We start from the raw sequence: 22,562 nt of genomic DNA, 5'->3' as shown, positions 1-22,562 counted from the left end.
TTTGAAAACAAAAAAGGAGAATTATATGGTAAATGTAAGAAGTTATTTTAGATTGCTAAGATTGCACCTCTCCCTCAAAGACTGCCCAGCTTGACCTTACATACTATATACGACAATGAAGCCACTGTATCCAGCATATTTTTGTCGTTGAAATCCGTGAACGAAAAGCTATTTCTGCGAAAAGCTGAAAAGCCTTATTTCTGCTTTCCTTTAAAATCTAGAGAATATTTGACCTGAACTTTTGTTTTGGGTATAAGCTGTACAAAAAGTACAAGTTGTATTTTTTGCTACTTTGACGATATTCTTTCCCTCCTCCTTTCCAAAATAAAATTCTGTGGATGTGCAGGTCTTGAAAAGTCATCACGATTTTATTTTGTCTAAGAAATGTTTCGTTTGAAGTGGAAAATGAAAAGCCTTAAGTTTGAGCTGTTCTTAAAGCATAAGTTTTTATTTATTCCTTCTTTCTAGTTAGAACGGAGAACAGTTAAAAGAAAGCTTAGACGGGCTTCAGAATTAAAACTGACTAATAGATTAGGTAAGATTAAATAAAGACGTTAGAAAGACAGTTCTTAATTCTTATAGATTGATGTTAACTGATAAAAAACGACTTTTAAAAAAAGCCACGCATTAGCTGAAAATTTTCCAAAACTATGGGGAAAAGCAAAACTAAATTGTACTTGATATCAATTTGAAAAATATACAGAAAAATCAGATCCTTATATTATCTTGAAGACTGTAACCATTAATTCGAAGATACTTCTGACTATATAAGGCTATTTCCCATTGTTTTCAAGCTTGCTATCATGTTGAACTGCTAATTAGAAAAGAAAGAGTATTTTCTCAAGTTCTATTTTTCAATAACAGAAAAATAAAACTACGTGCAAAAAAGACAAAAAAGAGTATTTTACTTCTCTTAATGTGATTAATTTTCTCTAATAGTTTCGGGTCAAATATGGCCATAATTCATTTGACTTAAAACGTTTGATTATTAGCCATTTATCAATAGTTATATTATTTAGAATTAATAATTTCATACTAATCCTACTGATCACGGTCTAAAGTGAGAAAGAGTTGGTCTTATGTAACAAAAGAGATATTTTACTAACTAGTTATAAGGTCAATGGGAGACGAAATATTCTACTAAAAAAGACAGCTAATTGGGCTTTCTGATGATGTCATAAATTTTTTAGATCAACACAACATTCCTCCATTCGTTCGACTATTAAAACAAACTTTAAACTAGAAAGCAATAATTAATAGCCGCCATCGAGTAAAATTTTTTAATATTGAAAACGTATAGTAAATGAGAAATTCTAATAAATAAATAAATAAAAAAGAGAAAAAAACTTCTTCCTTTTTGATACTGCAACAAGCATGAACTTGAATCAGGGTGCACCCTTACATTATTGCCGAACATCAAGAGAAAGAAACAAAAATTAACAGATTTTTCGTGAGCTGATAGTATGGCAAGTCGGTATTAGTTAGAAATTGAAAATCAAAACAGATTTTACAAACAAAACGTATAAAAAATGATAAAACAGTTGTTCTAGTGTAAGTGATTAAATAAAAAAAAAACTAGTTTTTTTAACTGAAAGTAAGGAGCGACATTAAAACTTAAAACGAACAGAAATTACTCCGTATATGAAATAGGCTGTCCCCTCCTCAACGCCTCGCTCTTTACGCTAAAGTTTTTAATTGTTTTAAAAAGTAGAATTGTGGCAAAGAGCCAAACTTTAGCGTAAAGAGCCAGGGATTGCGGAGGGGACAACCCATTTCATATACGGAGTAATTTCTGTTCGTTTTAAGTTTTAATGTCGCTCCTTACTTTCAGTTAAAAAAACTATTTTTTTTTATTTTATTTAATTTCTGAACGTTTTTGAATAAATGCATGCTTGATTTTGGCTCTCCGCACATAAATTATTAAAATGAAATTTGCATATTAATTCTTGTTTTGGCTAAATGGCTTTCTCTTAGTTTGATCAGACGATTTTGAGAAATAAGGGGTGGGGAAGGAGGCATAGTTGCCCTCCAATTTTTTGGTTACTTAGAAAGGCAACTAAAACTTTTAATTTTTTAACGAACGTTTTTATTAGTAAAAAAAATATATACGTAACTTAAGAATTAACTTGCGTAACAAACTTTTATATTCTTATATTTTTATTATGTAAATGAGGGGGTTTGTCCCCTCGTTAATGCCTCGCTTTTTGCACTAAATCTTAAGTTTTGTCCCAATTCTTTAAGAATGACCCCTGAATCAGAAAGGCCGTAGAATAAATAGTTGAAATTACTAAAAATACTTTAGCATAAAGAGCGAGGTATTTATCTCCTCCTAAATACCTCGCTCTTTATGCTAAAGTATTTTTAGAACCCCTCATATGCGTAATAATCTCTGGTCGTTTTAAGTTTTAATGCTGCTCCTTACTTTCAACTGAAAAAAACTTTTTCATGTTTATTTTTTCATTGTCTTTTTTTATAGTAATGCTAGAAAATCCCACGCCCTTTTAATTGAATTTCTCTTCCTCCATCACATATTCCTCCAAGGAAAGATCCTCCCACATAGCCCCCTCCCCTCAACCCAACCCCCAAACCAAAAAATCCCCCTGGAAACGTCTGTACACTTCCCAATAACCATTACTGTATGTCAACACTGGTCAAAGTTTGTAACTTGCAGCCCCTCCCCCAGAGACTGTGGGGAAGTAAGTCATCCCCAAAGACATAGTTATGATGGTTTTCGACTATGCGGAACGAAATGGCTATCTCAAAATTTTGATCCGTTGACACTGGGAAAAAATAAGCGTGGCAGGGGGTCTAGGTGCCCTCCAATTTTTTGGTCACTTAAAAAGGGCACTAGAACTTTTCTTCCCGTTAAAATGAGCCCTCTTGCGACATTTTAGGACCACTTGGTCGATACGATGACCCCTGGGAAAAAAACAAACAACAACAAAAAAACAATTAAAAACGCACCCGTGATCTGTCTTCTGGCAAAAAATACGAAATTCCACATTTTTGTAGATAGGAGCTTGAAAGTTTTGCTCTAGGGTTCTCTGATACGCTGAATGCGATGGTGTGATTTAAGTTTCTATGACTTTTAGTGGGTGTTTCCCCCTATTTTCCAAAATGAGGTAAATTTTCTCAGGCTCGTAACTTTTGATGACAAAGACGAAATTTGATGAAACTTATATATTCAAAATCAGCATGAAAATCCGATTCTTTTGATGTATCTTTTAGCATCAATTCTGTTTTATAGAGTTTCGTTTACTATTCGTAGAGCCGGGTTGCTCCTTACTACAGTTAGTTACCACGAACTGTTTGATAGTGTATGTAGACTGAATAAAGAGTAATCTGATGCAATCCAATTCTGAACGTGAGTACAGTTACAATCGAAAGAGCCCAAATTCAAATAATAAGCAATCGCCAGAGGACAGGTATTGGTCTTAAAGCCTTCAGCTGATTACTGAAATGACTAAGAATGAAAATCATGATTGGAAATTGGAATATTTGCCATATCAGATGCACCATCGAACGGTTTTTTTTTTGTATTGAAGCCTTTTTTGCTTTTTTAAATAAGTAGCCATGGAAAACAGCATGAATTAATTGGAAGAAAAACCGCTTTTAAAAATTTAATTGCCAAAGTTAGGTACGCTGAAGTTTGACTTTTTGTCACAATTCTTAAGAAAGTCTGCTCAATCACAAGGGCCGTTGAATTCGAATGAGAAGTAGTTTTAAGAACTTTAAGACTTTAGCTTAAACAGCGAGGGTTGAGGAAGGGGCAGCCCCCCTCGTATACGGAATTTTTTTCGAAGTTTTACTGTTGCTCCTTACTTTCAGTTGAAAACTTGTTTTTTTTTATTTAATGTTAAAAGAAATCCATACACATAAAGTTTGGTAACTTGAATTGTTGTGATATGCACAAGGAAAATACAATTTAACAATAAATTAGTAAATAATTTTAATAAATGATAGATCCAACCGTAATTAAGCGAATATTCTTTTTAAAGTTTAAGGCATATTTAAAAAAAGACAGATGTGTAAAAGTAAACCTCGTTAAAACCTCTTTGCATAGCTATTTATACACCAAATTAAGAAGATAAAAGCGTACAGAGGCATAAAACCATTAACCATCAACCATTTCCTTCGTTTGACTGAGGCTACCATTGCTTTGAAAAATGAAGGTCAAGGCAAACACTGACGTACTTGAGACTCTCGTGTGCACAATAAGCTATGGTGACCCTAGGTTTGGATGTGCTGAGGTTGGATTGGAGGTGCGGTAGTAGGGTCAAAGACGCCTACCCATGTACTCATTTCGATATTCCCTCTTCGGTCAGAAACTAACGGTTAAAGCAATTTATCAATATTCTGATAAAGAAGAAAAATGTCTTGTTTGGTTGTCTTTTTCTCTTTTGCATGCATTGTAAATCATCTCGAGTAAATATTAGAATGGTTTGGGCAATGTCTCGTGTTTGCATCAACTCACATTAGGACTGTAACCAAGAATGTAGTAAAATCAGAGCGTTGTGAATATGAGGCTTAGGAAAACCGCGGACTTCTCGCGTTTTTTTTTAACACCTCGAATCAGCGAATGTTTTGAGAAAGTTCAATCACATTTTGAGCTCAGCTGCCTTATTTTCAACCCTTGGGTCTAAGGAGCGACATGGCTCAGAATCGATCCGAGTCAGTGATCCTCACCAATTCTTATTTTTGCCTGGAGGTGTCGATAATTGTGCAGACAGTCTACAAAATACTTTTGAGTGGAAATGTCATTCATTTTTCTGATTCAGATTGGGGTTTCAGTTTTTTGGTTTAAGGTTTATGTTCCCCGTGCGTTGTTTAGTATGTCATTTTTCTGCTCTCCTACGGTTTATTTTCCCGTTCATGTGTGAACGGGAGATGACAATTTTGTCACCATTTCAGAACTAAAAGAACAAAAAAGTATATAATTATGCATCAGCTATTATGAAGGAGGGGAGATGGGTCATTGTGTAGGCGGGAGGGGATTCCACATGCTAAAAAGGACACATTTCAATGCCCAAATTGTCTAAATCTCCATGAGCCTTCAGATAAATATAGGAAGGGATGTGGGGGTTAGGAAATAGGCTCTTATCCCCCTTCATTTAGACTAAGCCTGAATAAGGATGCTGCAGGGTGACACCTCCCTTCTCATTAAAAAAATGTTTCTGACATTTTTTTAAAGCTTCATTTAATTAAACTAATTTTCTTTAGCAACTTTAGGCCAAGGGGCTAATGTATAAAAAAGGATTAATCCTTTTGACATAGGTTCCTCCTTCAACAAAGGGGCTTAAGAAGAGTCGATTTTTTCGATTGGCCTGAAACTTATATGAAACGTCGGGCTAAGGGAACCCCAATGCAGAAGGAAACTAAGCAACATATTTTTTCCGTTCAAAATGTAGCCCAAAAAAGGGCCAGAAAAGTGGCAAAAACTTTCTTCTCACCCACTTCAAATGGAAGAAGCTACTTTAGAAGCTTGGGAGGGATTCCATTGAAATTGAAAGCTCGTGTGTCCTTTCTAAAGGCCGATATCCAGCCCTCCTCTAAACCCAACGATATCGAATCAAATATTTGAGATATCTGCTTTGTTCAAAACTTTGACGTGTCTAATAAACTTGCCTTCGGGTTTGATATCACCCCCAGAACCCTAATCTCAGACTTTATCTTACCCTGCCATGATAACCCAACACCCCAAAAATACGAAAAGAATAATTTTAAAAAAATGAATATAAATACTACAAGACATTCTACACCAAATATTCTGCCTATATTTTGGAATGTTGGTTGAATATTCCAAAACACATTCTTTTCTTCATTATCGCTATTCATTATGGTTATATGTCATACCTTCTCTGTGGATACTCAATTTCGTAAAAGGACGGAATTCTCCAGGGGGGCTGGGTGGCTGGGATATTCTGGGGGAATAAGCTTAGTACCTCAAGATACACTGAAAATGTTGAAAATCATGAAAAAAAGGATAATCTTTCTGTTGTTTAAGCAATTTCTATTTTTTTAAGTTTAGATCCTTCCCTAAGGAAAAGTCAGTAATATCGTAATTTTTTTTGGTGAATGGATAAATCTTAGACTAATGAACCTATCGATAGAAGGTTTTTGTCCTTTTGATGCAAGTTACAGTTGCAGGATTGTCGCAAAATCGCTTGTTTCACAGGGAATATGTACCTTAAATTCAGGTTTATTCCACCTGAATTCAACTTGTAGCCCGTGTAACCATAAATGAGGCTCAAACTGCTTCAGTTCCCATAAAAGAAACACGTCAGGAAACCAAACTGAACCGGGCTCGATTTATACACGATTAAATAAAAAAACTAGTTTTTTTTATTTGAAAGTAAGGAGCGACATTAAAACTTAAAACGAACAGAAGTTACTCCGTGTATGAAAGGGGCTGTTCCCTTCTCAACACCCCGCTCTTTACGCTAAATTTTGACTCTTCTCTCAATTCTACTTTATTAAATAGTAAAAAACTTTAGCGTAAAGAGCGGGTTGTTGAGAAGGGAACAGCCCCTTTCATACACGGAGTAATTTCTGTTCATTTTAAGTTTGAATGTCGTTCCTAACTTTCAGTTAAAAAATTTAATTTCTGAACGCTTTTGAATTAATGCATGTTTGATTTTGGCTCTCCTCACATAAATTATTAAAATTAAATTTGCATATTAATTCTTTTTTTGGCTAAATGCTTTTGATCCGACGATTTTGAGAAATAAGGGGAGGGGAAGGAGGCCTCGTTGCCCTCCAATTTTTCGGTTACTTAAGAAGGCAACTAGAACTTTTTTAATTTTTAACGAACGTTTTTATTAGTAAAAAATATATGTAACTTGTGAATTAACTTACGTAGAAAACTTCTATATTCTTATATTTTTATTATGTATATGAGAGGGTTTGTCCCCTCGTTAATACCTCGCTCTTTCAAACAGTTCGTGGTAACGAACTGTAGTAAGGAGTGACCCGGCTCAATAGTAACCGAAACTCTAAAAAACTGAATTTTGATACCAGTACTTACATCAAAAGAATCGCATTTTAATGCTGATTTTAAACATATAACTTTCATCAAGATTAGTTTTACCTATCAAAAGTTACGAGCCTGAGAAAATTAGCCTCATTTTAGAAAATAGGGGAAAACACCCCCTAAAAGTCATACAATCTTAACAAACATCACACCATCAGATTTAGCGTATCAGAGAACCCTCTGACGTTTTCAGGGGGATTTTTTGGTTTGGGGGGGGGAAGTTGAGGGCGGTTACGCGGGAGGATCTTTCCATGGAGGAGTTTCTCATGGGGGAAGAGACTTTTAATGGAGGGGGTGCAGGATTTTCTAGCATTACTTAAAAAAAAACAATGAAAAAATAAATATGAACAGTTTTTTATACTGAAAGTGAGGAGCAGCATTAAAACTTAAAATGAGCAGAAATTATTTCGCATATGAGGGGTTTACCTCCTCGTAATACCTCGCTCTTTACGCTAAAGTATTTTTAGTAATTTCAACTATTTATTCTACGGCCTTTGGGATTCAAGGGTCATTCTTAAGGAATTGGGACAGAATTTAAGCTTTAGTGTAAACAGCGAGCTCCCTCATATACGCAATAAAAACATACGAATATAGAAGTTCGTTACGTAAGTTAATTAGTAAATTACGTAAATTTTTTTACTTATGAAAATGTTCGTAAAAAAATTAAAAGTTCTAGTTACCTTTTTAAGTAATCAAAAAATTGGAGGGCAACTAGGCTTCCTCCCTCTCCTTTTTTCTCAAAATCTTCCGATTAAAACCATGAGAAAGCCATTTAGCCCAAATAAGTTATATGCAAATTTGGTTTTAATTATTTACGTGCGGAGAGCCAAAATCAAAAATGCATTAATTCAAAAACGTCCAGAAATTAAATAAAAAAAATAATTTTTTTAACTAAAAGTAAGGAGCGACATTAAAACTTAAAACGAACAGAAATTACTCCGTATATGAAAGGGGCTTTTCCTCCTCAACGTCCCGCTCTTTACGCTAAAGTTTTATACTGTTTTAAGAAGTAGAGTTAAGAGAAAGAGTCAAACTTTAGCGTAAAGAGCGAGGCGTTGAGGAGGAAACGCCCCTTTCATATACGGAGTAATTTCAGTTCATTTTAAGTTTTAATGTCGCTCCTTACTTTCAGTTAAAAAACTTGTTTTTTATTTAATACAATTAAGCTTAAGTTTTGTCCCAATTCTTTAAGAATGACCCCTGAACCAGAAAGGTCGTAGAATTAATAGTTGAAACTACTAAAAATAGTTTAGCATAAAGAGCGAGGTATTTAGGAGGAGAAGAACCCCTCATATACGTAATAATCTCTGTGCGTTTTAAGTTTTAATGCTACTCCTCACTTTCAACTAAAAAGAACTTTTTCGTGTTTATTTTTTCATTGTTTTGTTATAGTAAGGCTAGAAAATCCTGTGCCCTTTTCATTGAATTTCTCTTCCCCCATGACATATTCATCCAAGGAAAGATCCTCCCACATATCCCCCACCCCTCAACCCCCTCAAACCAAAAAAAATCCCCCTGAAAACGTCTGTACCCTTCCCAATAACCATTACTGTATTTAAACACTGGTCAAAGTTTGTAAGTTGCAACTCCACCCCTGGGGACTGTGGGGGAGTAAGTCATCCCCAAAGACATAGTTATTATGGTTTTTGACTATGCTGAACAAAATGGCTATCTCAAAATCTTGATCCGTTGATTTTGGGAAAAATGAGCGTGGGAGGGGGCCTAGGTGCCCTCCAATTTTTTTGGTCACTTAAAAAGGGCACTAGAACTTTTCATTTCCCTTAGAATGACCCCTCTTGAGACATTCTAGGACCACTTGGTCGATGCGATGACCCCTTGGAAAAAAAACAAACTAAAACAAACATACAAATAAACACGCACCCGCGATCTGTCTTCTGGCAAAAAATACGAAATTCCACATTTTTGTATATAGGAGATTGAAATTTTTGCAATAGGGTTCTCTGTTACGCTGAATGCGGTGATGCGATTTTCGTTAAGATTCTATGACTTTTAGGGGGTGTTTCCATCTATTTTCCAAAATAAGGCAAATTTTCTCAGGCTCGTAACTTTTGATGACAAAGCTTTAATTTGATATTTAAAATCAGCATGAAAATCCAATTCTTTTGATGTATCTGATAGTATCAAAATTCTGTTTTTTAGAGTTTCGTTTACTATTGAGCCGGGTCGCTCCTTACTGCAGTTCGTTACCACGAACTGTTTGATTTAGACTGGCTCAACATCAACTATTAGCCAAACTATAAACCATCTGAATTCCCGAGGAGAATATTAGCTCTCGAAACCTGACAAAAAAAATTCCTCGTTAAGATTCATTACAGACAAACCTCGTTTTTACATTATCGGAGCTCTAATATCAATTTCAATGATAAAAAAAAATCTATAGAGAAAAGTTCTCTTTTGTTTTCTTATTCTTTCCTCGAGATAAACAAAATTGAGGTTCGGTCTTGAACACTACTTAACTTGTCTAAAATACTTATGTTTTGCATGACTGGTTTTATTGTTTTGTTTGTTTCATTTTTTTCAAATTGAACACCACCAAATAAGGGTTAATTTATTTCACCAGTATAAACAGTACATCCTTTATCGACTGTACATTTTATATTACCAGATGGTTGTATACACCTGTCATGTCAATTTAAATTACCAGCACATATGGAGGATGAATTACATGTGTGTCGACTAGAAATTAGCCTTTTTTAGTCAGCTACGGGTACACAGTTGTTTTTTGTTTTTTAATCGTCATTAGATTCTTCTTCCACCTCTTTTTGTGTGCCGAACAGAATGAGAAAACAAATATTGTAGACTTAAAATTCCTTTTCAGAAGTTTTGGGGTAGGCCTACCACTACTCCTAGCTAGGCGCACCAACGGTTTTTCTTGTATATGCCGTGCAAAAAAAGCGTTTAATAATAAATATATTTACGAAGAAATAAGTGAAATTGTCTTTACACCTTTTTTATGTCAAAACTGAAAATGTTTTATTTTCTATTATGATAATTATGAATAAAAGACCACAAATTATCGAACAATAAAATATTTACTGAAATTATAAAAAAATATGTTTGTTTTTTTACTGCTTGACGGTGGTAGTTAGATCGTTTAGAATTTTCAGAGACCCGTAGAATTTGTTCAGTACGCCAAGATATTTGAGTTTAGATCCAGCAGGTTCTATTACCTAGAAATAAAAAGTATTTGAGATAGCATGGGGCGAGGGGAATGGAGACTTATCATGTCCCAGGTGCACCCCGCAAAGGGGTTCCAAATTCATTTAGAAAATATCAACGGTCATTTTTGTCGTTACCTCGGCAATGTTCGGCCGTCCAGTAGACGCTCTCAAGGACTGCATATAATTGTCTTGCTCAAAACTTTTTTTCCTTCTACTGACTTGAAACTTCACACAAAAGAACCTATCTGGTTATTAGTTCTTTTTAAAGGGTTAAAATTGTGCCAGGTTTGCCTATCGGGCTATTTGGTGCTTGTGATTGGCTTAAGAAGATGGGTTTTCAAAACAGAAATATTGGACAGTAACTTTTCTTTATCTCTTTGTTTAAAGCATATACTGAGCCTGTTCCCTATTTATCCTGAATACAATCTAGAATTTTTATTTTGTATTTTGTATTTTTGTATCTAGTGTTTTGTATCCAGTATTTTTTAGCAGTTTCTTATTACTAGTAAAGCTTATATTACTATATATGTTTCTCTAAGGGGGTGCAAGTGAAGTCTCGTACCCCGGTTGTCAGTGGCATTACCGACCCCTCCTTTTAAAGGTTTTCCTTGCCATCTTGATATATTCTGTATCAATATACCCTTTTACTATTTATTTTTCTTACGTAGGAAAAACTAAGAAAACAATTTGCTAGATGAAATACTTTTCAATACTCAGGTTTGAAACTTAAAACTCAAAACTCAGGTTTTAAGTTTCTAGTGAAAGTTTGAATTGGTCGTTGTTTTCTAATCCCAATATTCTTCAATTATTATCTGCAGTATCGAAATGTTCTTTTTACAACTATTCCGTAACTAGCTTTAAACCAAGTTTTGGGAAAGTTTTAATAATAATTAATCTTGAAAGAGAGGGCATTTACTCTGTTTCCTGCCATGTCTCTTTTTGTTTATATTATATTTGTTGGTTAAGAAAATGATTCATGGTTCACTTTTGTGAGAACAAAATTGAATGGTAATTTGATGCGGTTTTTCATTCTTTTTCTTTTTTGGTTTGAGCATGGCGAGACTAAATGAGATTGGAAGCTATACGCAATCATCCATCTTTTTTGTTGGCTTTTTTTAGTAGTCTTTAATAGTTCTCTTTTTTTAATGCTTCAAGCCATCTGCTTGAATGTTTTTTTTTCTACTTTAAAGTACGACGTTGTACATAATTAATAATAACTAATAATAATTAATATAATAATAATAATTAATATAATAATAATTTTTATAATTTAGTTTTAATAATTTTTAGTTTATAATTTAGTTTTAATAATAATTTAGTTTTTATAATTTTTTTAATAATAATAATTTATATAATAATAATAATTATTAATATAATAATTAATATAATAATAATAATTAATAATAACATAATTAATAATTAATAATAATGTACATAATTAATAATAATAATTAAGTAATAATGCTGAAAATATCGCTAATTCTCTCTGATAAATAAAAAGGATAAAAATCTCTAGTCATTGAGTCTCGGCAATTGTCAACTTTTCTGGACCCAGGTCTTTTTTACCGGGACTGTTAGCTGAGATCCGATAGCTGGGATCGAAACCTCTGGGCCTGCATTCTCAGACAGAGATCAATCGTTGCACCACCAAAAGTCATTTTCTCTAGGCTAAAAATAAATCATTCCAATAACATTTCGATTTAATTTATTGGAATGGAAAATGAAAGGGTCTGAAAACGTAACTGGATTTTTCTACTCTTTTTGAATTATTTGAATCAAAACCGATTTATTTTATTTATATTGAAAATAAAAATGTCTGAAAATGGGATATCCTTAATGGACAAGTATTGCGTTTATACGGACTAGGCTATGACAAGTCGTCAATATTTGTCTATATATATAACACCAAAACAGAACTTATTTTACCAGCTAATTTGATTTTGCAGAAAGACATATTTTCTACTAATTAGTTTTACACGTTAATTACCAAAAAGTCGAGATTAAAGCTATTGAACATTTTTCCGAGGATTCCTGCTTCAAAAACCTTTGAGCAGAAAACGTTAAAATGTGGCCGTCTTGATATTTGGCATTACATATGTGTCTTCAGCCTCTTCCCCAACCTTACAAAACAATCAAAAAGTTGTAGAGGTAGCCTATCTGAATTTTGTACAATTCTCTGATATTACTGTTGTAATTTTTGTAGAATATTATGTCTTTAGCCTCCTCATATACTGAACACTAATCAATCTTGAAATTTGAGCCCATTAACCTCTCGAATATGATTTATTAGCTCTTCTATGTCGTCCCCTTAATGTCTGGAATCGTTCCATAATTGAAGAATTTATACACTCCCAGCAATAGTATGTCAGAAAAGTATTTACGACTTTTGGAGCTCAAGAGGTGTCATTCATTGATAAAAAAAAAAGAAGGTTTTCCTTGACCGTTTATTCCAGGCGAGTAAAATTGCCACACAGGATTGGTACATAGTTATGAATTTAAAATTTGACATTAATGAGTTTTCACTATGAACTTCTTATAGTAATAAGTTAAAGCAATCCGTTCGATTTGCAGTTGTTCTCAATTTAATAATTGGCAGTTTGGAGGTATCAGAGGTCATCAGCAGCAGAGCCTGATATGTTTCCAATCACTTTTCTATTGCTAAATACGCTGTACAAATTTATCAACATTATCAGTATTCAAGTTTTCATTGCTAATGGACATTTAATGTGCATTCTGCCTCCTTAGAACTCCGAAATCTTTGACTCTGATCAGCATCTATCTTACGTCAGCTTCACCATCCTAAACTGTCACATCTAGTTTCACCATCTTCAGTTTATAATTTTTCTTTTTGCGTGTGATTTCTGAAAAATAAGATGTGTATTCTTAGCATCAAAAGAAAACTATTTCTTCGAATTATTTTCAAAAATTGTATCATTGGCTACCCTTTGGAAAAGAACAAAGTTTGCTGCTGCGACTACGGAAAATAGAAGAGGAGATTCCTCACTAAGGATCATCCGAAGGTTCCTTGTAACGCAGTTTTCAAACAAAAGCCCCTATTCATGAAAAAATATTACCCCTCCTACTTGTATTTGTTGGTACGGACGCCTACAGGTCCGCTGATAGGCTACTGAAACTGAAAAAAAAAAATATCTAATTGACATGCTACTAACTCGAATTTTGTAATATCATATATTTTTCCGATAATAGTAAAATTAGGCTAATGATTGCCATCACCTTCATCCAAGGTATGAAGTAGATACAAAATCTTGAAATAGTGCTCCTACCCCCTCCCCGAGACATGAAATTGGAAAACCTTTAGAATTCATCCTTTCTTGAATCAGTATAGTCATTATGCTTAAGTTTACATATGAAGGAAATAGGGACATAGTTCTTTAGGGAGCCCCAAGAATCCAAACCGAAATGTGAGTTTGACAGCTAAATGGTCAATCAAATTTGGCTTTTTGAAAACTGCATGAAAAACTTGGAAAATTACTTCGATTCATAGGATAGGTTCCAAGACGGTATGGTATAGAATTATGGGACAGTTATCCCTCTTTTTCTCTTTGTATTGACTCGGACGCATGCACAGTGGTCCGAAACTCCGCGGAATAATCCTGGCCTACTGAAATACAAAATGTATGTTTGTGCTTTGAGAATAGTTATTAGAATGCTAAGTCTTTTAACCTTTTTTTTTTTAAGGCGAGACCTTTGACATTGACAGTGAAGAAGAGGATGAATGTGATACCGAAAATGACGAATTTCAAACTTATGTTTCCAATTTTTTTGATTGATGTACTACCAAAAAGGTCCGTGACATACATTTTGGGGCCAGTTACCTAGAGGATATGAAGAAATCTACATTGCCTATTCTAGGCATACTTTTAGTATCTTTGATTTGTTAAAAAGCTGAATGATTAATAGAATATTTGAGAGAAAGATTTCATTGTGTAATTTCTAAGAATTTTGTTGAAGGTTAATTTAGAGATTCGAGGATTGTTTTCCTGGCATGTTGTATGTAATATATCTGAAAACTTAAATGGGAAATTTATATGCACGTAAAGTAAGTATCACGGTTTTTGACCATCCGTCTGGGGTCAAACAAAAACCAGCCGTCCCCAAACAGGATTTGGTGCATATTGGAGATTCATGGGAGGGGAAAAGAATGAAGATTTGAATACAGTGGTATGAAGGAGGAATAGTTTCGATGGGATAAATTTGCTCCTCCTTCCTCGATTATGAAAAATACATTTCGTCCCCCTTAATAGATTTTCTTGGATTTACGCTACTTGGTACAGTAGTGAGTTGTTTTTATCAATAGTAAAATAAGTATTCGCGGATCTATGATTAGTTAAGATCCACTGAACATGGTCTGACTTTCTCAACCATAGCTAATTGAGTGGGTTATACACACTATCGATAAACCAGGGCCTGACAACAAATTACTGTTCAAGTTAGTTGTTTGTAATATTCCATCATTTTTGGAATCTCCTTTGCTACAAACTCAAAAAAGGAGAATTATAGTCCTCCGTCTTGTGCGACAAAAAAAAGCCGTTTTTCGCATAGGAAGCCGTGATGTGTCTCCTACTTTTTTTTTGTTTTTGTTCTTCTTAGTGGGGCACTGAAACATCATAGAGAGATGTTTAAGGGCTAATTTGAAAGTTTATTTTTATGTCTACGTTTTTTTGTAAGTAATAAATAGTAATATTCAAGTAAAACCCGATTTTGGCAAGAACTGCGTCTTCATACACAGGATGACGTAACACGTAATTTTTGACAAGATAATATAACACACTTTTGAGTGATAGCTGGATTCAACTGAATAACTGTCACTAAAAGTGACAGCTCTAAAATAAATTGCCATTTTTGATAAAAATATACACTTCTCGGTAGCATAGACAGTATTGACACCGTGGTTTGATCTCTTTACTAGGTTCTTGCTAAGAACCTAATCATAGGTTCTTGCTAAGAAAAAGCCTTAGGCTTTGTCTTGTGTGTTGTATCATGAGTGTAGTGAATAAAGGATGATGAGGCCTCCATATGTTCTCTTTTTTTTGCCGTCTCTTCGTATAGAAGGTGATGACGTACAAAAGCTTGAAAGAGACTTGTCCGATTGGAAGTCAAAAGTTCTAGTGCCCTTTTGAAGAGTATAAAGTGATTGGACTAAAGTAAAAGTAATATTTCATTAATGTGAAGAAAATAAAAAACGCATGGGTTTAAAGTAAAGAACGATGTGGCCTCTATGTATTATTTTTCTTGCAAAAGGCACTAGGTATGACGATTTTTATTTAAACGATTCATATCCCAACATTCTATGACCACCGGTTCGATTTGACCACCGGTTCGATTTGGCAAAAAAATGGAAACATCACTGCTTTCCATGTGAAAATGTGATATGCCTTGTTGCTCAAGATTAGGGGCTTTAACTTTACTAATTAGGATTTTCGAAGGACTATTTCACTAACAGGGTTTTAAAAAGGACTATTAAAAAAAAATACGTTTTTTTCTTTTCTTTTTTTTGTTTGTTTGTTTTTCCCAAGGGTGATCGTACTAACCCAATGGTCCAAGAATATTGGGTGGGGGCTCACTCGAACGAAAATTAAAAGCTCTATTGTTCTTTTTAAGTGACCAAAAATTGGAGGGCAACTAGGCCCCTCCCCAGCCCTTTTTTTCAAAAAATCGTCCGATCAAAATTTTAAGTTAGCCATTTTGTTTATCATGGTTGAAAGGTAAAGGTATACCAAACTATACCTTTGGGTATAACATAATCCCCCCAAAGCCCCAGGGAAAGGGCCTTTAACTTATAAAATTTGCTCGTGTTTACGCATAGTAGACAAATTTTCTGCTGTGGGTTTTTCCACGGGGGACTTTTTGTTGTGAAGGGAAGTTTCAAGGGAGTTAACTTGTCAAGAGGAAACTATACACTGCGGGAATTTTACAAAAATTTTATTCAAAACTTTTTTATGTCTTGCTTTCTCTTTTCCGTCTCAATTTTACGCACGGAGTGGTTAAGAGTAATTTTCCGGGGCAAGTTTTCACTTGGACTGAATTGTCTAGAGGATATTTCCGTAGGGAGGGTATTTCTCCATGGAGGTGGGGCCAGATTTCCTGGCATTATTAAAAAAACGATCAAAAATTAAATAGAAAAAAAACATATTTTTTCAACTGAAATTATGGAGCAACATTAAAACTTAAAACGAACAGAAATTATTACGTATATGAAGGGGGTCGCCCCCTCCTCAATACCTCGCTCTTTACGCTAAAGTTTGAACTTTGTCTCAATTCTTTAAGAATGACAACTGAACCACAAAGACCGTTTAATTAGAACAATAGGACGCTTTTTTAAAAGTAGAGCTACTAAAAAACTTTAGCGTAAAAAGTGAGGTGTTGAGGAGGGGGAAACCTCCTACATATACGTAATAATATCCGTTCGTCTTAAGTTTTGATGTTGTTCCTTACTTTCAGTTGAAAAAAAAATTGTTTTTTTATTTAATTTTAAAAAGGCCTGAAGGCTTGGTGGAAAAGCAAGTCCTCCCTCACCCAAATTTTTTTTTTTATACATATGTAAATGGAAGCATGTACAAAGTGGAAGAACTAAACTTATGTACAAAGTCTTTGTCTTCCAACAGCCTTCTCGAAATATTCAGATTTAAAATAGAAATGGATTCCTTAAAACATTTTGTGATTTAGATGAGGTTCTCGATGCTTATCATCAGTTGTCCATTGTGCAGGTTGATGACGACCTGCCTCCTATGTTATCAAGATATGAATAACTCAGGTCCCTAGAACGAGGTTTGCCCAAAGGATAGAATGCTACATATAGTATGATGCAAAGTATTATTCAATACAAAGACCCTTTAGCAAGCGTTCTGTGTAAAATTAGGAAACCTGACCTTGTTCTAAATAATGAGGAATATGAACTGATGCGCGAACTTTGCTCTCTACTACCAAGTATTTCTACTACACTCGAGGCTATCGAGAAATAATTCCTTCCCATCCGAATGTTGGTCTGCTCTGGCAGCCTCCTAAAAGGTTACCTTGAGGAGCAGCCTAATGACAGTAGCTCTATTTTTGCTTCTGAAAGAAAATGTGAAAAACAAGTTTGACTTTCGTTTTCCAAGGGATGATCTCATGGTGAAAGCTGCACTTTTGGGACTTGGAAACATTTAAGATAATGAAATTGATGAGTGTATATCCCTTCTTGATGGCTCACCAACAAGAAGGGAATTCTTCTTCAAAAATGGTTAAGCCTCTAGTCCTGGTGGCTGACATAAGGTATTTTATCACATCTCCCGTTAACCGCATTTGTCCAATCAACACTCCAGGTCCCTCCACTTCAACTTGTGGTGAGCATTTTAGTATAGTAGAAATTCTTTTGTATGAAGAGGAGAGGGCCCTCGAAAAGCTTGAAGAGGAGGCTGTAATCTCTGGTGCTGTCAGTGGATCAGCTACCCCAATCAGTTTTGTGATTATGGCTAGTAGGTTTTCTCAGAATAGCAACAACTCAAAATCTCTCTTGATTATACATGAAAGAAAACGAGGCTGCTTGATCAAATAATGTGTCGAATTTTGTCAGATTAATTTAAACATCAGGTGGTTTAAAGTCTCACTATCGATCGTTTGGGTTAAAAGAATGTTTGTGAGAACCTAAGATTGATATCTTGTCCTTATTTTGCCCAAGGTCCGGTCTTGGTAACGAAGCTAAAAAGAAAATGTGGAGTTAATTCGGATAAAAAAAATACCATTAGTTTTCAAAACTTATTAAAAGTAGCCGAAAAAATCTAAAAATAGAAGAAACGCTGATAAATTGATGGCGCACCTCTGATAATTTGTGGGCGGCGCACCGCCGCCGGCATAATTGTGTCTGCCGCCGATGAATTTTATTTTGTGCAGCTTTGGGGTCTATAGCAGAGTAACCAAGGTTAAGCCAGATCGTGATAAGTAAATTGAGTTCAAACTGTTTACTTGGGAGAAGTTCTTAGACAACACTGTATTTTCATTTCAATATCAAGCTCATTTTGTAGGTTATTTACTATTACGTTTTACCCGTTCAATCTTTTTTTTTATAATGGCTTCCGGATTTAAAGCTGGAATACTTGCACATATATTTTGCTCGATTAAGTTAAGCATGACTGCACAGTTTACACTAACAAAGATATGCTCTTAACAAGCAGCTATCTTTGGGACTTGCACCAGAAAAATACATTCATACTAAGTTGGCTCCCTACCTCTGGGATACTATAACACCTCCGATGAGCATTACATCCAACCTAGAAACTCAGTCCATCAATATATGAGTACTCTTCACAATATTTTTTCTTTTAATTACATTAGCCAGTCATAGTTACTTGAAGTAATTTTCGTATTAAGGATTCTTTGGTGACGTTCTATAGCTACTGGGCTACATACATCTTAAGTGGCAGGACGCGTTGCTGCAGATTCTGTAATTACAAGTGAGCCCAAAATAAAAGCTTGATACTTCAGAACACATTCAATAAGTGAAGTTAGGTTCTTTCGTGAAACAAACTACGATGCAGATACATTTTAATTAAATATTTGGTACTTGTTCATTATTCAGTTAATTCAATTCAGAACACACTCAAGAATTTTGCTGAGAAAATCCGGTTTCATAGCCACAAAGACAAGACTCAATTTAGTTTGCTACGTATAGTGATAGAAGATAGCGTCTGAACATGGATTTTGAAATTAAGGTTTGGGTTTTGCCAAAGACTGAAAAAGAGGCAATTATATTTTTCCAGTATAAGCGGTTGTTGCCCATGGTCAATTTTCCAGTAAAAGCTGTGCGTCAATGGACACAATATGACTTTATACTCTTACGAGAAGGAACAGTTTTGGAAGTGTAACAATAGGCAATGTTTGAAAAAAGTTAACTTGCGTGTAAATACATAGTTTGCTGAAAGTAGAATACCATTTATTACTGCAGTTCGTTTCATTTATTGCTGGGTATTGCATCGTAGTTTGTTTCACGAAAGAACCTAACTTCACTTATTGAGTGTGTTCTGAATAATGCACAAGTACCAAAACTTTGCCTTACGCAGAGCACTCTTTACTGCACATTTCACTTTGTAAAAAAAAAAATAATTAACACAACCTGCATTTTATTGAGCAATAATAATGAGCGATATGTAGCTAGTGAATGCACTCAAGTTTCTGACAGTTTTGTTGACAATGTTAAGATCGCTAGTTCTGACCAGGTAAGTTTAAGATTGACAAAGTGTATCTTGTTCGAGGTTCAAAGTTGAACTGGAGTAGGATCTGTGTCACTCATATTTGCCTCTTATTGTTTGGTCGCATGAGAGACAGCGACTCCGTGTCTCTCCAATCTCTACGTTTCCTAGTGATTCCCTAGCTCTGATGGACGCAACCTTGATTTAATATATGATCCACGTAGTTATCTTGTTTGAGGTTTTCTGTGGGATTGAAATCCTATTAGGGGTTTCTCACTCCCAGCGGTTTCACTTGCCATCTGTTATTTCCGAGTTCGTAGAAACGGACTGCTTACACCGTTCACGCTCATTAATAATGGTTTCAGACCAAAACCCTCTGCGAAAGTTAATCGTTCTCTTTATTTTATTAACCAAAGAATTTTGGGCATTAAAGTCTATTGAGCGTATCTTGAAAACAATTTCAAGGCTACTTTTGCTTTAAAATTAGATTCATCTTATTGTACTTAATAAAATTCATGAACTGCCATTGTTGTTAGATCACATAGATTTTTGTCTGCTTTTGTGTATAGACCTTACTAAAATGTTGCCTGTTGCAAAAAAAAAATTATATTATTTCAGTCGCATGGCTTTGAGTTGCTCCATATAATTTAATTAGACATGCTTAACTAGTAGGTAAGTAACCAAAGCTGTCGAAATTGGTAACTATGCGAAAATTTAAAATCTAATACTACTACTACTGCTACTAACAACTCAGCGCACCACCAAGCCACCTGAGGCCAACACACACACGCTCCTCCTCCATCTCAACTATTCAAAGACTCCCTTTTTACACCCAAGAAGCTTCCATTTCCCGTGAATCTATCCTTACGACATCCTCCCATCCCAACCGAGGATTTTGACGGCCGGTCGAAAAGAAAAATCTTTGTTAATCTGTCATCCTTCATTCACAGAACGTGCCCTAGCCATCTCAAGCTTTCTCAAACAGTTCGTGGTAATGAACTGTAGTAAGGAGCGACCCGGCTCAATAGTAACCAAAACTCTAAAAAATTGAATTTTGATATCAATAGCTACATCAAAAGAATTGCATTTTAATGCTGATTCTAAATATATAAGTTTCATCAAGTTTAGTCTTACCCATCAAAAGTTACGAGCCTGAGAAAATTTGCCTTATTTAGGAAAAGAGGGGGAAACACCCCCTAAAAGTCGTAGGATCTTAACGAAAATGACACCATCAGATTCAGCGTATCAGAGAACCATACTGTAGAAGTTTCAAGCTCCTATCTACAAAAATGTGGAATTTTGTATTTTTTGCCAGAAGACAAATCACGGGTGCGTGTTTATTTGTTTTTTTGTTTTTTTTTCTTCTTTTCCCCAGGGGTCATCGTATCGACCAAGTGGTTCTATAATGTCGCAAGAGGGCTCATTCTAACGGAAATGAAAAGTTCTAGTGCCCTTTTTAAGTGACCAAAAAAATTGGAGGGCATCTAGGCCCCCTCCCACGCTCATTTGTTTCCCAAAGTCAACGGATCAAAATTTTGAGATAGCCATTTTGTTCAGCATAGTCGAAAACCATAAGAACTATGTCTTTGGGGATGACTTACTCCCCCACAATCCCTGGGGGAGGGGCTGCAAGTTAAAAACTTTGACCGTTGTTTACATATAGTAATGGTTATTGGGAAGTGTACAGACGTTTTCAGGGGGATTTTATTTTGTTTGGGGGTGGGGCTGAGGAGAGGGGGCTATGTTGGAGGATCTTTCCTTGGAGGAATCTGTCATGGGGGAAGAAAAATTCAATGACAAGGGCGCAGGATTCTCTAGCATTACTATAAGAAAACAATGAAAAATAAACATGAAAACGTTTTTTCAAATGAAAGGAAGAAGTAGCATTGAAACTTAAAACGAACAGAGATTATTACGCATATGAGGGGTTCTAAAAATACTTTAGCATAAAGAGCGAGGTATTTAGGAGGAGATAAATACCTTGCTCTTTATGCTAAAGTATTTTTAGTAATTTCAACTATTTATTCTACGGCCTTTCTGATTCAGGGGTCATTGTTAAAGAATTGGGACAAAACTTACGATTTAGTGTAAAGAGCGAGGTATTAACGAGGGTACAAACCCCCTCGTATACATAATAAAAATATAAGGTTATGAAAGTTTGTTACGTAAGTTAATTCTTAAGTTACGTATATTTTTTACTAATAAAAACGTTCGTTAAAAATTAAAGGTTCTAGTTGCCTTTTTAAGTAACCGAAAAATTGGAGGGCAACTAGGCCTCCTTCCCCACCCCTTATTTCTCAAAATCGTCTGATCAAAACTAAGAGAAAGCCATTTAGCCAAAAAAAGAATTAATATACAAGTTTCATTTTAATAATTTATGTGCGGAGAGCCAAAACCAAACATGCATTAATTCAAAAACGTTCAGAAATTAAATAAAAAAAAAAACTAATTTTTTTAGCTGAAAGTAAGGAGCGACATTAAAACTTAAAACGAACAGAAATTACTCCGTATATGAAATGAGTTGTCCCCTCCGCAATCCCTCGCTCTTTACGCTAAAGTTTGACTCTGCCACAATTCTACTCTTTAAAACAATTTAAAGCTTTAGCGTAAAGAGCGAGGGGTTGCGGAGGGGACAACTCATTTCATATACGGAGTAATTTCTGTTCGTTTTAAGTTTTAATGTCGCTCCCTACTTTCAGCTAAAAAAATTAGTTTTTTTTTTTATTTAATCTCATTACAGTCCTAGAAAGCGGGATTGAACTTCACTTTAGATTGAATGTAATTGTAAACTTTAGCAAATAAATATTTAATCTAAAGTAAATTATATGAAACTGAGAAGAACTAGGACGTCTCAGCGGCTTAAGCCCGATTGTCTTCTCCTATGCATTATGACTGAACCTTTAATATGTTTTACAGCTCGTACTGTTCAAATGCTCGGTTAAAACAGGTTTGTTTTATTGTGGGGCTTCAGTCATTTATGCTTCATTATTCTGGGGATAGAGCAGCAACAAATATAAAATATTTTCGCGGCCCTTTCTCATGGTTGTAGAGACAGACTTTCAAGTAAGCATGCATGTTAGGAAACAGCCATCATGTAGACGTTTATAATGGAAAATAAAAATTCAAACGATCTAATTGATTGGCTGGAAAGTAACTTTTACTTCC

At 34.9% G+C, this 22,562-nt stretch overlaps 1 protein-coding gene and 1 long non-coding RNA gene across 2 annotated transcripts in view; one reads left to right on the top strand and one right to left on the bottom strand.

Moving 5' to 3' along the window:
- LOC136029578 (baculoviral IAP repeat-containing protein 6-like) overlaps positions 1 to 14,148 on the top strand; it is a gene marked incomplete in the record, with an annotated part of 362,481 nt that extends 348,333 nt beyond the window's left edge. The window contains 1 exon segment of the mRNA XM_065708074.1: positions 13,912 to 14,148. Coding sequence (XP_065564146.1) covers positions 13,912 to 14,003 — 92 coding nt within the window.
- On the bottom strand, positions 12,643 to 18,970 carry LOC136029579 (uncharacterized). Its single transcript, XR_010618077.1, has 2 exons — positions 18,438 to 18,970; positions 12,643 to 13,073 (listed from the first exon to the last, which is right to left on the bottom strand). It is a non-coding gene; the product is annotated as an uncharacterized LOC136029579 (long non-coding RNA).
- Between the last annotated feature and the right edge of the window lie 3,592 nt (positions 18,971 to 22,562).

The sequence above is a fragment of the Artemia franciscana genome, chromosome 7 (genome assembly GCF_032884065.1).
Source record: "Artemia franciscana chromosome 7, ASM3288406v1, whole genome shotgun sequence".
Lineage (NCBI taxonomy): Eukaryota > Metazoa > Arthropoda > Branchiopoda > Anostraca > Artemiidae > Artemia > Artemia franciscana.
This window is presented reverse-complemented; position numbering and strand designations above follow the sequence as displayed.